The sequence below is a fragment of the Amblyomma americanum genome, chromosome 9 (assembly GCF_052857255.1).
Source record: "Amblyomma americanum isolate KBUSLIRL-KWMA chromosome 9, ASM5285725v1, whole genome shotgun sequence".
NCBI lineage: Eukaryota > Metazoa > Arthropoda > Arachnida > Ixodida > Ixodidae > Amblyomma > Amblyomma americanum.
Window position 1 is genome coordinate 86,082,564 of NC_135505.1, and position 18,959 is coordinate 86,101,522.

General features: G+C 45.1%; 1 protein-coding gene across 2 annotated transcripts in view; it reads left to right on the forward strand.

The window, feature by feature from the left end:
• LOC144104975 (venom metalloproteinase antarease TserMP_A-like) overlaps positions 1–18,130 on the forward strand; it is a 29,024-nt gene extending 10,894 nt beyond the window's left edge. The window contains exons 5-14 of one of the 2 annotated variants that reach the window (XM_077638199.1): positions 4,026–4,082; positions 4,155–4,273; positions 5,038–5,109; positions 5,211–5,347; positions 5,413–5,462; positions 12,190–12,298; positions 13,483–13,635; positions 14,119–14,269; positions 15,558–15,677; positions 18,001–18,130. In XM_077638199.1, coding sequence (XP_077494325.1) covers positions 4,026–4,082; positions 4,155–4,273; positions 5,038–5,109; positions 5,211–5,347; positions 5,413–5,462; positions 12,190–12,298; positions 13,483–13,635; positions 14,119–14,269; positions 15,558–15,677; positions 18,001–18,069 — 1,037 coding nt within the window. In that variant the 3' untranslated portion in view covers positions 18,070–18,130. The remainder of the gene's footprint in view (positions 1–4,025; positions 4,083–4,154; positions 4,274–5,037; positions 5,110–5,210; positions 5,348–5,412; positions 5,463–12,189; positions 12,299–13,482; positions 13,636–14,118; positions 14,270–15,557; positions 15,678–18,000) is intronic. The other variant, XM_077638200.1, reaches the window with a different exon arrangement.
• Positions 18,131–18,959: the final 829 nt, after the last annotated feature.

An 18,959-nucleotide genomic window follows, 5' to 3' on the forward strand; every position in this document is an offset into this window, starting at 1 on the left:
AGCTTGATACTGGCGCACGCCAGAGGCTGGCCTGTGGTCAAATGTTCCACAGAACTCGATGTTATGGCTTCATTCCTAAAATTTGTTACTGTGATCTCCAACCGCTTTAAATTGTTTACTAAGAAAACTGTACACTAAAAGTACTATTTTCTTCAGCTCAACAAAAATTGATTATTCTAACACCCAATTGGTAGAGAGTTGCTGGACCTGGGAAGAGAATACGTCGTTAGGGCACGTAGTGGCCGCTGATCCAGATCATGAGAGGGAAATAGTAGAATAATGAGAATGGGGTGGAGCGCACATAGCAGGTTGTCTTAGATGATTAATGGCAGTTTAGCAATATCACTCAAAAGAAAAGTAAACAACACCTGTATCTTACCGGTATTCACCTTTACGGCAGAAACGTAGAGGCCAACGAAAAAAGTTTTGCTTAAGTTAAGGGCAACACAGCGAGCTATGGAAAAAATGACAGGTGTACCGTACAGAGACCGGAAGCGGGTAGAGTACGTCAGAGAACAAACACGGGTTATTGACAACCTAGTCTAAATCAAGAGGAAGAAATGGCCTTGGGCAGGGCACGCATGTAATACGAAGGGAAGATAACCGCTGGTTCTTACGGGTAACGGTGTGTATCCCAAGACAAGGCAAGCAAAGCAGGGGGCGGCAGAAAGTTCGGTGGGCGGATGAGATTAAGACGCTTGCGGGGATAGGGTGGCCGCAGCTGGCAAAGAACATGGTTAATTAGTGAGACATGGGAGAGGCCTTTGCTTTGCAGTGGGCGTGGTCAGGCTGATGATGATGATGATGATTTTAACACCGAGCTAGTTTTTTTTTTAAAAAAACAGCCCTGGTGTTATCCATCTAGATACTCGTCGCTTAGTTGTAGTGTTCTACATAATTACCGCATATTCTTCCGTATTGCCTTCATTGGTGTGATATTTTCAATGCATTGAAGGCGCAGCGGTGGCAGTGGCTCTGGTGTTCGGCTGCTGACCCAAAAGACGCCGGTTCTATTCCGGCAGCGGCTGTCGCATTTCTAAGGAGGAAAAATTCTAGAGACCTGTGTAACATGCAATGTCAGTGCACATAACAAAAACCCAGGTGACGTAAATTATCCGGAGCTCTCAACCACTGCGCTCCTCATAGCCTGAGTTGCTTTGGGAAATTAAACTTCATACGTTCATGCATACCAATGCATTGCAGGATGCTCAGTAGCATGAATACCTTCATCGAAACAAAATTTGAGAAGTGCGGTATTTTTTATCAGCCATGCCTAGAATAAGGTAAAACTTGGCCTGCGGCATGTTGAACGGGACGGTAGGGGACACAAAAACTGATTCGCCTCATTTTTACATTGACTCAAATAGATAAGATGCAACATAAAAGGCTGGAATTCATACGTTCCTCCAAATACAATTGCGTTGTGCCTAAGACAAGTAGCAATGGATGGTCAAAATATGCAAAGGAATGATATCTCAATCAATTGAGCCAACTTTAACGGAGCGGCCAGAACTGGCATCACTGTAACGTAGCAAAAATTAAGAAAATTTAGTAGAAAATTTTTTTGTGCAGTCTGAGGCACGTTACAGCTATTTCTGTCTTAGTTTCGGTGACTGTTGGCTTCCTTGCACTTTATATCATAAGAACTCCTCAAAATCTTAGCAAACGTGCAGGTTCTGGAAGTCTTGGTGCCATCGGCTGCGTAACAAGGTTCTTGCAGAGCTACCTCCCTCTTCACTCAGTCAAGTTTCACGTGTTGCCAGCGTTAATTTACTGGGGTTACCACCTAAATTGAACCGAATATTAAAAGAATAGTGGCGGTGCAGAGCTCGATGACAACAAGGGCATATTGTTTCCTGTCGTGCGGCGCTCCTTACAGCACTATTGTATTTTGACAAATTATTTAATTAGGTAAGATTGAATACGTAAAATTTTCAATATTCACCTTTAGAGTCACCTGTGTTTCGTTAAGCTGTACAGTGGGTGAAGAAAAAAATCGATCCAGTTTTCGTAGCAATGCGTAACCTCCTACATGGTCCTATTTTCGATATCTAAACAAAACTCGGTAAATGAGGAAAAACCACAAGAGACTGCGCTCATGTGCTACCATATTCCAGCACTCCAAACCACGTTTAAAAAAAAAAAAACGAGCGCTCTGACCATGTGTGCGGCTGCCGCTAAGTTCGATGAACTGCAAAACAATGCAAATAAGAAAAAAAGGGAAGCCAACTTGAAATGCGCGACTTCACTGTTTTACTCTCCTTGTTAGCTTTGTATGTGGGATGGCTCAGTAACAAGCTCGTATGAAGTGGCTATCGGTAGCGTACACCTATCACTTAAAGCAGATCATGGCTTGCGCTTTACGTGTTCAGGAAGAATGTGTGACGCACTTTCAAGACTACGCTGAGAGCGGCGTCCGGCGCTCACTCCCAGACGGTGAGCGTGCACGCTTAGTTCAATCAGAACTCTACTGGCAGCGCTACAAAACGTTAGCACAAAAGCGCAATCACGGTGCTTTTTTCACATTTCGGTGGCTTTCTTTCAGTGCTGTCAAAAAAGGACTACGTAGAATATACGATGCTAAAAAAATGGCTGTGGCTTAACTGCTGCCAGGCATTGATATACAAGCGAAAGCTTCGCGCGCTTGGCATTCAAGGCCCTCTGCAGTGAAGCAGCTCGCTGGGCGACATACATGGTGTGGTCAGACGCCGCATCCTACGAGAGTTCAAAGCCTTCCGCTCCCGCGCACCGCTCAGAGAAGACTGCTTGGTCCCACTCTCTGCATGGACAAACTCGCACTGACTAGGCAAGCGCGGCTCTTCTCTTCTTAGCCAGGCGCTCGACGAGTCGCGTAGGCAGGCGGCGACCCAGCTGCGGAGAGCGCATTCGCCAAGCCCCGCCGCGAGAATAAGGAGCTGGAACTACTGCGGTAGGCAAGGACGACGGCTCTCTGGTAGTCTATGCTGATGAAATTCATGCCGGCAAACCGGACTTGAAGCAGCTCCCCATGCCGAGCACACTACACAGGGGCAATTAAATTATAAAAAGCTCTCAGTTATATAATCCCTAGAGATTAGCTTAAATCGTGTAGACTGTTCAAACAAAGCATTTTGAAGCCCGCAGCAGCACGAGCAACGAGTCGCGTACTTGCTGCTACCGCCTTCTGGAATTACATCATCTGGGTGGGCGCCAGGTTACTCGGGTTCTCCTGGGATGAGCGCGCAGACATGCTCACCAGCGAGCAAAGGAATGAGGTTGCCTTGCGGAAACCTATTGGTTCCGCCCAGAATGCGAGACAGGTTATGTGGTTGTATTTCTCCTATGCTCATTATTTACCCTGACGTCCGTGGGGACCGCTGCCAATGCTCCCCCCTCTTAACCTTAAACTCTCTCGAGAGTTACTCCATTGTGTGTATTTTGAAATGGGGCCCCAACACTTAACCGTATGATCTAGAAATGTGCTAGCTCCCACCCCAGCCACCCATCGCCTTGAGGGGCACTGGCTGTTTCTAGACCACGTGTTACTCAAACGAAGCCGCTAGCTCTATTATTATCCGGCGGCTGGAGATCACACTTGTGGATATCAAAGAACAAAATTTACCCTTTACCCTCCTACAGTGTGGTCTCCAGCCACCGACTGAAAGCAGAGATATCGGCTTCGTTTGAGTAACACACCGTCCAGAGACTTTTGACCCTGACTGTACTTTCCCTCGTTCTAATGCTAATGCTGCCCAACTGGGCGCGGGAATCTAGAGCCGATGCTGGGCTTTTGTTTCCTAATGAGAAGCCCAACCACAATGATACACATCCTTTTCTTTTTACTTTTTAATTGTAATAAAGCTTTCGCCAATCTTCTTTCCTTCGAAGCTCTGGACAATGATAACAAGATCAAAATCTTAAACGAAAGGGAGATCGGATGTGTGCGCGAGACTCGTTAGCGCAGGATTCAGGCGTGCTTCTGATAAATTTTCTGTTCTTCAATGCTGCCTGCTTCCGTGTTTCTCCGCGATGTAATTTTTTTCCAGGTGTTCATACAATGGATTCAAAAGCAAGTGTTTCTCAGCGGCAGTACGATCAACAAGGTGAGACAAGTACTGAATTACGGCAAGCGTCAGAAACTGAAACAACGCTTTTCTTTATTTTGGGTTCCAAAGGTGAACAGCTACCTGAAGTCGTATATCCCGAATTGCTATTACTGGTTGACAGCGCCTTGCGAGCCCAATTCAGCGCAGATGAAAAAGTTCTCAAATATTTTATTATGACCATGAATTCGGTAAGTGAAACAAAACTCCTCATATAAGAAACAAGTTCCAAGAACAGGCGCCTTCCGATTATCTTTTTCTGCTTTATCTCACTTTATAAGCTTTTAACAGACTGAACACTTCTCATAAATGTGAGGCTGGGTCCACATCAGTACAGTTTCGATTACTAATGGTGGGACGGCCGAATTTTAAGATCGAATATTACAGCGGTTGGGGTTGTGTTTATGATGCGAAATAGGTCCACGCGGATACAGTCGCAGTATTACTTGCACGTACGAAGCAGTGACGTCCGAGTTCAGCCCCGTGCTCTTGTCTTATTGATTGCCAGTGCATCGCCTTTTGGCCAACGTGCAAAGAGAGAAAATGACTCGAAGAAAAATGAAATATGTCTATAATAAACTGCTTGAAGGCACGTTTTTTTGCGCGAGCTGGTCCCGTTGCAAAATTATGTTCCTTTCAGTCACCAACTTGTCCAACAACGTTCCTTAATGCAGTTTATTTTTCTATATCTGGCCCCCTTCCACTTTAGGTATCTGCTTTTTGCAATCCGGCAGCGCTCCTGTTTGTTCTTTTTGTCCCGTACATTTAGAGCTCCATTCATTTATAATGCCCTTTTTAAATTCATCAGTGCATTTCCTCAGTTACGTTGAAGTTTACAAACTGGTGAAGCTAGAAGACAGTTATAATAACTCTGCTACAACCACTGCTTGTCGGTTGTCTTTCGGTTATAGTTTTTAAGCGAGTAAGTCTGAAAATACTTCTCTTTATATATCAGGTAAACCTGAGGTACATGACTGTGTCCAGGCCACGAGTACGACTAATATTTTCAGCGCTAGAAATTCTGACGGTAAGACTCTCAGTTTACTTCCTTTTTCATGTGCTCCCGATGTTATTATTTTATTTAAATGATTTTAGTCTAGGAGCTAACTCCGCCGTTTATTTTTACAGAGCAATCAAGAGGGATTTTTGAAGAAAGTTGGCAAAGACAAGCTGGAAGGATACGACACACTCATGGAACTGAGGATGCGCGTTTACCGCAACTATGCAGATTACGCGCGTTACGACGTCGTATACCTTGTGACTGGGTACGTATTAGGCGCATTGTTTTCGATTATTGTTCCAAATTTCCTTTTTTTCTCTACCTATACAGTCTGGACATGGGAACGCAGTTTTCTGAAGGCTGGTCAAGCGGGTTGAAGGGTGAGCTTTTTCGAGTACTTGCGTTACAAACTTTTCTTGCTCGGTACATTTCCTCAATAGCCAAATTGTAAGAAATATCCTCCTTCGGAAAGTTGTCACCACTCAACTTTGGCATTGGAATTGGCGCGATTTAGTGATACCACAAAAAAGAGAAATTCGAAGAGAATTGTATCCACAATCCTTAAGTGACATAGATGCGAGCAAAAAAAAAGTATTTTATGTGATCAATCGAGAGTATTTAGAGTTATGCTTTGGTCTGTCAGTTAATTACAACGCAGGTTTTATCATGAGCAAGCGGCTGGCAAACCCCAACGGGAACTTTTTATCACAAAGGCTAGGAAAGAATTAAATAAGGAGATCCTTCGTCCTCAGGGCCCACTGTCTAAGCATTCCATAACCTCTCCGAGGCAGCTCTACAAGTGCCATATCCGCCTTCTTTTCCTCGGGACATTTGTTGCCTTGCTTCTCATTTCACAAGCCGGGCACTTCACGCAACTATAGCCCTGATGGCTGTAAAGTGGCTCTCCTTCATTCCTCGTCATGTTCACTGTGACGTTGGGAGACATCACCACGCCGACCCAGAAAATGCTCACGCTGACTTGCTGAAAACCTCCTTTACCGTTACAGCCAGTGCCACTTCCAGCTTGGCTCTCTGATCTTGTGGGTCGACCTGTTTGCGCCAGTTATGCCCACGGCGACGAAAATCACGGAATCATGACTTGGTACGCAGAGACTGCAGCCCTGCCTTAAGTTAGGGCTCACGGTGCCGCATCCTGCATCCTTCATCACTATCATGTGTCATGCGGTTCCTCAGGAAATTCTCAGCGACAGCGGCCGTTCTCCCGGAATCGTGCCATCCGGAATCGTGCCACACAGTTCATGGAATGAATACTGCCTGTCATCGTCAAACCAACAGCCTTACCGAAAGAGAGAGAGAGAAAGGAATTTTAATGAGAAGAAAAGAGGAGAGGTCGACCGGTGGTAACATGACCCTGGCCTGCTACTCGACACTGGGGAAAGGGTAAGGGGAGGAAAGGGAAAGAGCGAATGAAGGTTTATGATTGCATAATACAATGAGTTTCATGGGGTGATGTTCACACCCACACACACACACACTGGCTGGCACTCGCATCGGGGTGAGCAGACGCACGTGAAATTCATGTCGAGCACGCACCGACGTATGTCATTAACACATACTGGAGTAGGGGCTTCATGAAAACACAAATATGCACTCTAACGCATGATGTCAGAGCTTTGACTTGTATGCACTAACGCGGTGCGTTTTGTAAACCGTGTAGGCAGTGCATAGGCGGTCACAGAGGGGTATCAAGGCCTGTTTCCAATAAGAACTTGAGGACAGCCTTCGTCACACACCATCCATTAGCACGTTTAGTACGGACGCCTAGAAGGGTTTCTTCAGAGAGATAGCGAGAGATTCAATTTGAAATATTCAATCAGGCTTTCAGGGACATGCTCGACATGTTCATTTCCTTCGACGCCTCTAATGGGCTCAGAACTTTGTTTGTTTCGGATAGGTACAACACTGCTCCTCTATCAATGACCGATTTTTGCTTGTTCTTTCTTTTATACGGCCATGGAACTTATTTTTCCGGATGACATCCTGCACCACCACATAGGCGGCTCGAAATACACCTCGGTTTCTGGCCCTGTCCATCATGCCTAGCAGCGCCTCCAGGCGACTGGCTCAATCACGTCAGCCAGTCAACGCCTCCGCTGTCTCATTTGTCTGGTGGTCTGCTCGGCCTGCACCCAAATTTCCTGCCTTGCGTTGAAGTGCACAAATGTCGACAAAATAAGTCGGAGCACTGGCAAAACATACTGCTTCCTCGTTCCGCCTGACGTTGAACCCACGGTGTCAAGACAGTGGTGTTCGTACGCGCGTCCCTCCTTACGCGCAGGCGCATTTTCTTCTTAATTTCCGGAGAACAAACTGTTGATACGCTGGCCTATAGGCACGAGAGGTCGCTGGCTTTTTGCGACCATATCGGAGGCGCATTTCGGCGACGCACGAATGGAGACGAAGCGGGAATTACCCACTTCGCGGTTATTAGGCAGATAAAATATCTACGTCTCTGCGAAAAACCCTCTCAGCATGCATTACTACTTCAACTCACCATGGTTTGCTTCAGTTTAAAAAACGAGTCCCATCTACAGCTGACAGCGAGTGCCTCAAAAAGAAAGTGATAGTGAGACGAAAAAAACAATTTGCTTTAAATAGCTATATGCACATTCTTGACGCTATTGCCGGGTTCACGATTACGGTAGAGGAATATGCCGAAGCGTGTTGCGGGAATGAAATTTATAGGCAAAGTCAAAGACGGTTATGATGGAGGCAGGAATGCCAGAAACTGGGATTCAATTTGCGGTGACGTTGGGGCTGAGGGAATGCTTTTGGTTGTGGCGTACTCAGCAGTGTGTGCTGAATGGCCTTTACTAATACTCTTGATGCCCAATGGAGATTTCTCGCGTCAGAGAGGTTGTTCCTGGGGGGACTTTGTTGTGATGTGGAGGACATGTGTCGCAAAACATGGGTAATGAAGGATAATAGGAAGAAGCCGAAAACGGGGAGGGTGAGGAGTAGAGGGTTGCGAATTCTGGAGACAATTTGGCGGCTACTGCGGCAGAGCTGCATGAGGGCTGAAGGGAATTCAATTTCCTTTTGGTTAGACTACGCCCTAATGCGACGGTAATACCTATTAATAGCTGATGTGGGAAAACACAGGCAGGTCTCTCGAATTGTTATCTGTCCCAATCACCACAAAGGGAATAGCCTACGCTTCATCGCCAGCTATGCGCCGCCGAAATGTGCATGCGACATCTCTGTCAAAAACCTGCTACCAAACGCACCTCGCGCTGCACAGCACTAGCTTGCTCTCCGGAAGCAAGAAAAAAAGTAGTAGGGGTTTGAAATAGTTAAACCGATTATACGTGAAAACTGATTGTGTTTAACCTAGTTGGCTCACTGTTTTGCTTTTCTGGATCGTCGGTACGTCTGGAGATGATATTAGTTCGATAGCAGTATTAGTTGATGAGGACGACGACATGCAGTGCACAGTGCGAGAGTGTGTTGTATTCTAACACGAGGCGGGATCGACTGCCGCGATACCATAGCGCTGTCGTGCGCAGGCGAGCGAAGATTATCCGTTCGCGCTGCCGTGGGTGCGAAATCCAGTCGCTGCAGGGTTTATTCTATTTATTAATTTAGGCCCACAAGGTAAATTCAAGGTCAGGCTTTAGCGGTGAAACGGCGTTTACAGCTTTGGTAGTGAAGTATAGCTTTCGCCCTGAAGGATACGGCTGTAAGCATGACAGGACGCGCAAGCGCACAGTTATATCTCAACACCAGAACTGCAACGACCGACGGCCTGACGATGCAGTTTTGCCTGTTTTTGTTGGAATAGGCGTGCCGCGACTTATTTTGTCGCCGGTTGTACGCCACCTTTAATCGACATCATTGAACCGGTGACGCCTTCTTCGGACCACTGTCCTCGAGGCCGCAAAGTCGTTCATGTTAGCTGCCTGCAACTGTACCCTCTTGCCATCTCCTTACCTTGAATTGTCAAAATGGCTCCCTCTTTTCGCAGTAGTACTGCAGAGAAAAAGATGACAATGCACCAACGCGTGCGATGACGAAATTCTTTGGCCTGCTGAAGCTCTCGGCTGCCGCGAGTGTCTTGAGCTAAATGCGCTTCTATTGAAAGAGAGATAGAGAGCAAACCTTTATTAAGGAAATAGAGGGGATGAGCCGGCGCAGTTGGTGAATGCCGATATCTTGGTGCGCGCCCCTATTCCGAGATGCAGCAAGATCCCGCCGCCTCGCGAGTCCAGCGTGTGAGGGCAGATTGTGCCGTCGCAGTCGAACACTCGAGGAGGAAGATCCCCCAAAGCTCTTTAGTGAGGGAGGAGTGAGGAGGGAAGTAGGGACTATGTTTACAGGCCCACAGAATGTAGGATAGAGAAGAGAGCTTGTCACAGTGTGGGCACAAAGGATTCACTTTCGGGTCATAGCTGTCGCACAATTCGTTCGTATGACTTCGACAGCCCCTTTACCGGTGGAGGGAACTGGCGATGCCTCTCTTTGTAATAGTCGACGGTTTCTCGAAACCGCAGAAGCGGTGGGCTAGACTCATCGGTTGGGGAGGGCGCGGAAGTAGGTGCCCGAAGGATTAGTGCTCGGGCAGCCGCATTCGCAGCCTCGTTACAACGGAGTCATTGGTGGGCCAGCGACCACACGGTGCGTCTAGGCGTGGGTTTGGAGTCTTTAATGGCGTTGTAGAGTACGTCATAGTCTAGAGGAGATACCTCGCCCTTTACATAGCTCTCGCAAGCGAAACACGAGTCTGAGATGACAACCTTGCAATGGGGGTCTGCGACCGCGAGGGCGATAGCGACATCTTCAGCCTGGCGTACATTCTCTGCGTGGAAGGAGAGCCCATTGGTTCCCCAGTTCTGGTGGGTTATGGCTACCGTGTAGTGGCCTGATGAACTCGGACCTGCGACGCCATTGTAGGACACGCCGGTTTTGGAACCATGTTGTGCATCCAGCGCCCGAATACGCGCTGTTCTATGGACTTCATGTGTGTGTGGAGTCATTTTGTGTGCCATGGGCTCGACCCATAGCCTGTGGCACCACAGCTCCAGGATACGGAATTGCGCCTCCGGGACACATGGTATGCTTATTTTTAGGCGACTGAGTGTACGACATCCTGGTCCAGACTGCTGCAGTCGCGTGTATTCAGTCATGAGATGAGCCTCTCGCGACCACGGCTAGGTTCTAGTGACTCCGCCTTGCGTTCCTCAAAACGGTCGACTTGCGCCAAGGTTCCCGTCGCAGACCCTTCTAGCATCCCAATCACCACTCTTCAATAAGGCGAACGAGGATGCTTTTGAGATTAGTGACGATCTATGTCTGGCCAACTTCAGACTCCGTAAAATATTCATCACGTCGACGCTGCTAGGACTTACATGGAAACAGATTAAGAGAGCTAGCATAGCTGCTCCGATGCAATGCAGCTTACACTAGCAGTAGGTTCGCTAGTGCTACTCTACTGCCACATTCTGTCGCCAGGTGTTTCTCGAGGCGCGGACGTGAAGATACATGGGAAAGAAAGTGTCGCGTCTGACCACACATGCGCGATCCCTCCCCCCCCCCCCCCTTCAAAATGAGACGAGTTCTTTCTAAATATCGCTTTGTCGAGTGGGCTGACGATGCACAACAATGAGTCGGGTGGACTTGACGCGGGCTAGGATTGTTTCGCAACTTTCCATTATGTGGTGCCTTAATATTCTTTGCGAATTTCGCGAATTCTGTTGTCTGTAGCTTGAAATTATATGGTACGCTGTATACTCTTAGTGACCACGTTCAGTGTAGTTCATATACTACCATTTGACCACCAATCCTCCTTGACTTCTGGTACTGCAAGACAATCCGAAGGCGGAATTACTGAAAACACCGCTGAAATATCAGGCTGCTGGTGACTATCTTTTTGTCTTCGCTTAGTGGCTTTCGACAGTGGTGGGGGCCAGGGCGGCTCCAAAGCAAAAATATGGGGTCAGGAGCATTTACTAAATCTCACTTCTTGCGTTACGAGGATGCGTTATTGCTTTTGTTGCTACCGTTTGTTGTTAATTTTTTGCGTGCTCGGGAAATACTCCAACAGCTTACTGCAACTCGGCGTTAACCTTCGCAAAACTTTGTGGGATTGGAGCATAAGGAGCGCCAATTCTTGATGCTACAATTTCATAATTGCTTTACTAAAGCACTTTGCTTCACGATGCCTAAAACCTGCGTGGAGTCTACGTGCGCGGCTACGAAACCACTGTTATAGTACATAGTAATAGTTGATGATGATGATTATGAATTTTTATGACGCAAGGGCATCTGTGGCCAAAGAGCGCCATGACACAAGGTATTTTCTTTTTCTCAAGGTGGGGTCAAAGACCCATTTCCCGAGCATTGCACCCTAAATAAGCTGTGCACCAGACGAGGAAAAAGCTTGTACCCATTGTATCACTGGTGGGTATCCGGCGGCACCGGGGATCGAACCTCGCACCTCCCGCATGCGAGGCGGAACGTAGTCATATTTATAGTACATAGTATTGTACATTTTTTACTGGGAATAACGCGCTGCGCTAGTAGGAAAAAACAAACTAGGTGCACAGGACTCGTAATATGTAGCTCGTAATAAAAAGAGCGTCACATATTTATCAAAGAAATGGGAGGCATGGAGGTTCATATGAACTTAGATGTTTGGTATAAGACGATGAAGCGTATGTAATTATAAGAGATTCGATAATACTTTTTGACAACACATACAAAATATGTTTTAGATTATATGATGGCTCCATTGCTTTATTCTTGAATGGCATGCGAGCGGAAAATGAGTGTGCGGGTTGGAGCTTCAACATTTATCCTTAATCAAACACTGCCAGCGGAATCATCTTTTTAGAGGCTTAGGGGAAATACAGTTTCTGAAAAATAAACACAGAAAAACCACAGCGATATATACGAAAAACTTATGTTGTGTTTATACTTCATGTCAGTATCATTCCAATTGGCACAAATATATTCTGCCAACCACAGTGTGAATTTTACATGCATTCTGTTTATGAGAACTGAAATCAAAGCCACGTTCCTGAGAACGGTCCCAAGTTACCAAAATACTTTGCTAAGAAGAGCCCCTTTTGTCTTATTCGTTTTGATCAGGCATTGCCTTCATTGGAGGAGCCTGTAGCGTTGAAAAAGTGGGCTACGGTGAAGACCGCGTGGGAACCTTCATGGGCGTCCGAATTCTAGCACACGAAGTTGGACACTCGTAAGAGCGGCCTTTTTTCTGCTTGGTTTTTAAAGTTGTTTAAGAAAGTAAGAGCAGGATGACAGAAAATAATTGGCTAGGCACTTTCACTTTAGACCTAATGAATGAGAAAAGTTCACAGGAACTCATAATTAGATTATGTTTCGGTGGTGTGATAGCATTATCAACTATGCATACCTATATCAGACTTCCTCGCTTATTTCCGTCAAATACAAATGCTCCCGTCTGGTGGCATTAGTTTCCTTCATCGAATCAGCGAACTTACCTTCCTATGACACGTTTTCTTTGTGGTCATGCTTCTAATTATATAGAATAAAAAATACAAGAATAATTTTACTGACGCCGATACGAATGTAGAGGAACATTGGAGGTTAGCTTAGCCCAAAAATGCACAGGTATTGTAAGTTTAAACGGCAATGAAGAAAATGTCGCACAGGTAAGTGGACTGATGTTTTTCTTCGTACGCTTTTGATCTCAGCACAGCGCAGGAAGAAGTAGTTTGTTTTTAAACTAATCTCGAAGACACTAATCTCAAAGCGGCTAAGTACTTTAAGTACATTTTGTGAGGCATGATGTATGAATGAAAAGCACGAATAAATCTAAAAATGCCAAGGAACAATCTGCACTGCTTCAAAAAGTATGAACGGGAACACTTAAATTCCGCTCGGCTTCCTTCAATAAACTTTTAACCCTGTAACATTTTTCATTTGAATTCCTGCTTTAAATGGGGAGTGAAAAAATGCTCTACGACGAATTCTGCTCGCATGCAACGAAAATGCAAAATTTCAAGTAGAAAAGCAGAAGTTTCTGCCGTATTTGAAGCCTTTTTTTTTTGTGGAGGTAAAACACTACGGCGCCCGTGTGCTGTGCGATGTCAGTACACGTTAAAGATCCCCAGGTGGTCGAAATTATTCCGCAGCCCTCCACTACGGCACCTCTTTCTTCCTTTCTTCTTTCACTCCCTCCTTTATCCCTTCCCTTACGGCGCGGTTCAGGTGTCCAACGATATATGAGACAGATACTGTGCCATTTCCTTTCCCCCAAACCAATTATTATTATTATTATTATTATTATTAATATTATTATTATTACTATTATTATTATTATTAAGTCGCTGGGACCAGCGTATGCCAAAGCTGTAGTGTGAGTTTATTCTCACCAGTATATCCTTTAACACAACGCAGCCTCGGCTGTCCCCACGACGGTCAGGGGACCGGCTACTTTGACTCAAGGAAGTGCCCCTGGAACGACGGGTACATCATGAGCTATCTGGAGAATGACAGCAGGAGCATGAAATTCTCGAACTGCTGCAATGACATGATCACCCGGAAAGTCAGGTAGGTGTCATATTTCGGACATTACAAAAATTGTCAAGTTTCATTGAAGAATGCCATTTTACGCTAAATGTGCTGCAAATACGTTCTGAAAAGTTGCCGTAGTTTCTAAATGATTGCCATTTTCCCGGTTTAAAACGTGAGAGAAAACGGAGTGGGAAGATGAGCTAACAATACTTTTTGCGACTTATTTTAGTGAGAACTTGTGCAACAGAGAGCGGCGATTGCAGGTACTATCTGGCTGAACTATATTTACTGGAAAACTGCCAGAACGCGCCCGTATTCCAAACACAAACTTCATTAAATCAAACCGCAGCACTTACTTTCCTCCCACACCAGTTTGACAGGTTTTGTGCCGAATTGCTATCGACAACAAAAGCAAAAGCCAGGTCGCTTTTTCTACCCAAAGCATTTACAAAGCTTGAGGCACATTTGTGACCTAGCCTTGATTGAATTTTTAGGTTGAAACAATAACTTTTTGCGCAGCATCCCAAGTGGGCGGTGCTTACTGGTTCAAAACACTACAAGTACAATAATAGAAGGAAACTATACAAAGTTTCTGCCTGGAGATATCTACAACAGGGACAGAATATGCAAAATGGCTTTTCCTAACGTTACGGACACGAAATTTGTGAAAGTGAGTACTACATTTTTAGACTTGTTGATTTTGTTGGCTTCGCTTCGGTAAGTTTGATATACCTTGCACTGCGACGCTACGGCATACGCTGATTATAAAGTGTGAAATTAAGAAATAGCAGGACAACCACAGGGCTATTTGGAGGGGGAGGGTAGTGTTGGAATTAGCAGTAAAAAAGCGTGCATTTTGCATGCGACGATGATACGCTTGAGGATACGAAGAAGCGCTTTGAGGAATCCAGAATTTCTAGGAGGACTTTCACGTTTGAAGTCTGTTTCGCTGTTGCCTTGCGATCATCTAATGTGTGGTCTGGTGGCGAAGGCGGGCGCCGTAAAGACTACTGCTAGCGCCACCCATTCTGTAGACCAACTAATGTCATCTTCTTCACTCCAGCTCACCTCAAAATATAAAGATGTCAGGACGTCGTTCGAAAATCAGGCTAGAGCTGAATGGGAAAGAGGGAAGTGGTGCGCCATCGACAAAGAACACTATCTTACTGAACCATGATAGCCACTTTGAGCTCGGCAACTGCCTAAGTAGCTTCTACTTTCAAAGCCTCCCTTGTCGATGGTATCGGCAGATAGCTATAGCTGATTTATTTGTAAAAATTTCATCTCGTGGTCGACTTCAGCAGGAGAGACGGGCTTAGGTTCGTTGAGGTGCATTCTTTCGTTGCCATATGATCTTATGATTTGACACCGCAAGACGGCAGCAAAGCTGGCATGCGGACCAAGCATTGATTTAAGAGAACGCCGATGAAGCAAACTGTAAAAGTTGCCCACAATTGAAGGTCGATGTTAGTCCTTGAAAAAAGCAGAGTCCAAATAAGTCACTGTATGCGAAGAAACAAACTGTACTTTTTGTTTTTGTACTTCTGTGATGATCTCGGCGAAACCGCGGAAGAAAGATTTGAACGCCTTCATAAAACGTCTTTGAGAGCATATTGCTAACACGTTATGCTACGCATAGCTAAAGGATAACATTACGTAGCATGCATTCTGTTTTCGCATCTGTGAGCAGTTGCGCATTCAGTGGAGGTTTCCAAATATTCAGTCCCAAGGATAATTTACACCGTAAGGTCATGAAAAGGCATACATATTTCGTTCGTTTTCCCATGTATAATATGTTACCGTAGTCTTACATGACCTTGACACTTTTTCTTGGCTTTGTGAAGTTGTTGCTGCTCCACCAGCCTGCGCATTTTGATGTTAACATTAGTGTTTTATGGCACCTGCGACATGCCAACCGAGTTTTCGTGGTCCACTGGATGCCTTCTTTCTTTTTGTAGGAAGATAATGGCACAGCAAGATGTCACGCCCGGTGTTCTGTGCCACGTCCTCCTGCGGGCGAAAAGACCAAGCTTCGAGTATTGCTCCCAGACAACTCTTGGTGCAAGGAAGGAGGCGGTGTATGCGAAATTCACATATTTTCTTCCTTGTGTCTTCCTGTATGCGACACCATTCATAAAAATTTCTGTGCATGTTTCGAGCAATCATTAACTTCAAGTAAACAGATCGGTAGTTAATGGATGAAGATGGTAATCAAAAAAGAGAGCGTTATCATTGACGGTGCGTAGTAATTTTTTGTTTAATGTTTCAGAGCGTGTTCATTATGGGCTGCTCCCTGAGACATTGGTTCGTTGTTGTGAAATAAAATTTTTAATGGGCATAGGGGTTATGAACTCTCATATTCCATGACAAAAAGCACTGATTTCCTGCAATTTCGATTTTCATATATGACAAATACTAGCGGTGGGCTCACTTTCAGTAACATTTTGATCTAGTTGGTCATGAACGCCATAATGCTAAGCCTTATTCAATGCCAAGATTTTTAGTAGATCTTTTATCACTTTTAGCAGAGCTCTGCTTTTAAATCATTGCATTTAATGATGCCATAAAAAATGCTGAAATCGATGATGATAGTGTTTTTATTCTCGATAGGAAACATTGTCGCCAAGACAGGGCTTCTATTATCAGATATGTGAACGCTCCAAATCAAGCTGTTCCTCGACACAACGCTTTTCGTCTGGAATGCCTTTGTGTTAAAGGCTGTAGAGAGAGTAGAATAATGTTATCTGTGCGCGGCATACAGTTCTGAGATCGGTTTATTTATAGATAAGTGACCTAAAAGTGCCTACATTCCTTTTCAATACAGAAAACCCTTATAACGTGCGTTGCTAGAAATTGTAAGTATGAATTTCGTGAAATCGCAGCAAAAGTGCGATCCGTCTGTCGTTGAAACAGTCTGCTGGATATCATGTTCCGACATAAATTTTCGGTGTTTTAGCAACACTATAGACATATAAAGTCGAGCCTGGATGTGTCAGGCTCAGTTATTAAGAATTATCGGCAATATTGAACTCAGAGGTTATCCTTTTAAAAATCGTGTGTCAACGCGTACTCGGAAGTGGCACTTTATAGTGAACTGAAATATTGCCGTTCTTTGGATATATAGAACTGCGCGCCGCACCGGGGGGGGGGGGGGGGGGGGGGGGCTAGGGGGGGGGGGTTCTTCTGACGTCGCTTTACCATCACTTTCCGCGTGAGGAGGCTACTCGGCTACCTGGCCTTCGGCCCTGCCTGGAGTGGGCTGTGAAGAACCATGGCGGAGCTTGGGTCTCTTCTGCTAATTTTTCATAACAGAAACGCTGTCATTAGGTGAAGCCAACTTAACTAACGAAGGCGTTGCGGAAACCACCTCGTCTTTCATTATCGTGAGTGATTATTCCATTTTTACCGCACTGGTAACACGAATATACACCTTAAGATAGTGCCAACTCCCAAAGCACCGTCCGATGCGGCTTCAGTGAGAAGGAGATGAAACCTTGAAACGCCTAACGAGCGGTGCGTTGCTAGAACGCAAGTGGGCGGTGTGCCGCTGGAAGAAGGGTTTCTGTACAGCGGTTGCTATCTATTGTAGATTCAAGGTTCCATATAAGCTTACTTGGCGGCAATTTTTGACATCGAATTCTTGATGTATCAAAATATTTCGCAATCCCCTTGGCATTCGATATATCTGGGTTAAACTGTACAGCTCTTCATGGTTAGTACTTGAATACTGTTTAAGTAGACTGCGACGTATACAAGAACATGGAATAAGTAATACCTTAGCACTGTTTATCCTAGAGGCACTCCTTTTGGTTCTTTCCAAAAACAACTTTTCAAAAATTCGCCTAGGGAGTTTCTTGGGCTGCTGTACATCTCATCATGCTTCAGCGGCAGAATTTAAGAAACCTTTTGCAGTGAAACTGTAGGAAAATTATGCTTCATGTATGACTTAGCAATGTGTGCGGTTACTTTTGTAATGCCTCCAAAATAATTAGGTCTGACTGATGTGTGCAAACAAGCAGTTCCATAGGCGCATAAGCATGTTTGTTAAGAGGTCAATATAAATGTAGTGCAAACACTGATGCGGTGTGCAACAAATACTTAACACGGAAGAAGAGAAAAATGTAAAATACCTGATTCCGAAGAAGCAAATAAGAAAATTGATTCTCTGTTACCAGAGATCAAACTACTCTTTTAGAAGCTGAATATTGTTTCACAAAAGTTGACATTTTCATCAGCTTTGAATCATATTGCGCAGTAATCCAGGAGAGAGTATCGAAAAAGAATATAATAGCCAGCATTCTATTAAGTTTTAGGGTGTAAGTTGCCATCATATCTTTGTACATAACTTGTAAAATACAGAATAGAAATGATCGTTCGTTACCTGATTCTAATTCCTTTCAGAAAGTTTGCATAAACGGCGATTGCGTGAAGCGGAAGCGGAAGTCTAGAGAATACAGACCATACATCTGAGAGCTGCAAAGACGAACATTTCACTAAGTTTTTTCGTATCTAATAAACAGTCATACTGTTCTTTCAAGCGTTTCAGAATGGCTTTAACCTTCTGCCCAAGTGAAGCAGGTCTTCAAGGCAACAAGGCATTTGTCAAACGAGCCTCACAAAAAGGAAGGCACAAATTCTTGACAATGAAGAGGCTTCTACGCGACTATGTTCTTGTATAACACACAGTATCAGCATGGACAGTAGTGACGGCGACTTTTCAGATGGCCCTCGGGCGGAGGGCAAAGATACTACTCAGAACCACGTCGCTCTCTTGTGTGTACACGGTGGATACCGCTCATCGACCTCTGAAGAACACATCCTTCACACAGCCTGTGCTTCCAATTGATAAGATGAGGTGGCTTTAGACACAATCGGCCTCTATGCAGCTCGAGAGACGCCAACAACAGGTACCGATTCTAAGTAGACATGTTGTGCACGCTACGTCATTGCTGCTGCTAAATGATTCTTCTTGATGGCGCATCCAAAGGAGTGTGCAAAGTGTCTTTAGTCACTATCTTCTGTGTGTTGTTCCTTGTGTCGAGACTAAAATGTTGAAAAGAATGCATGCATTCCTATAGGGGGCGCGGTGGGGGGGCGTAGCAAGGATTGCAAGGATCAAGGCGTAGCAAGGATTGCACTGCATATTCGGTTACGCGGTGTCGTTTTTAGCGCGTACGCCTACTGACACAGTGTTTACAAGTCTGAAGCATTGGCAGGAATTCAAAACCAGCTGTTCTAATCCTTCTGCCTTGCACCTTGCGGCACACGGAGCATTCATATATTTGCTCGATTCTAACGCGCATTTTTTTGTTGCAAATACTCGTCTGAAAGAAAAATATGTGTTAAAATCTAGTACGAAA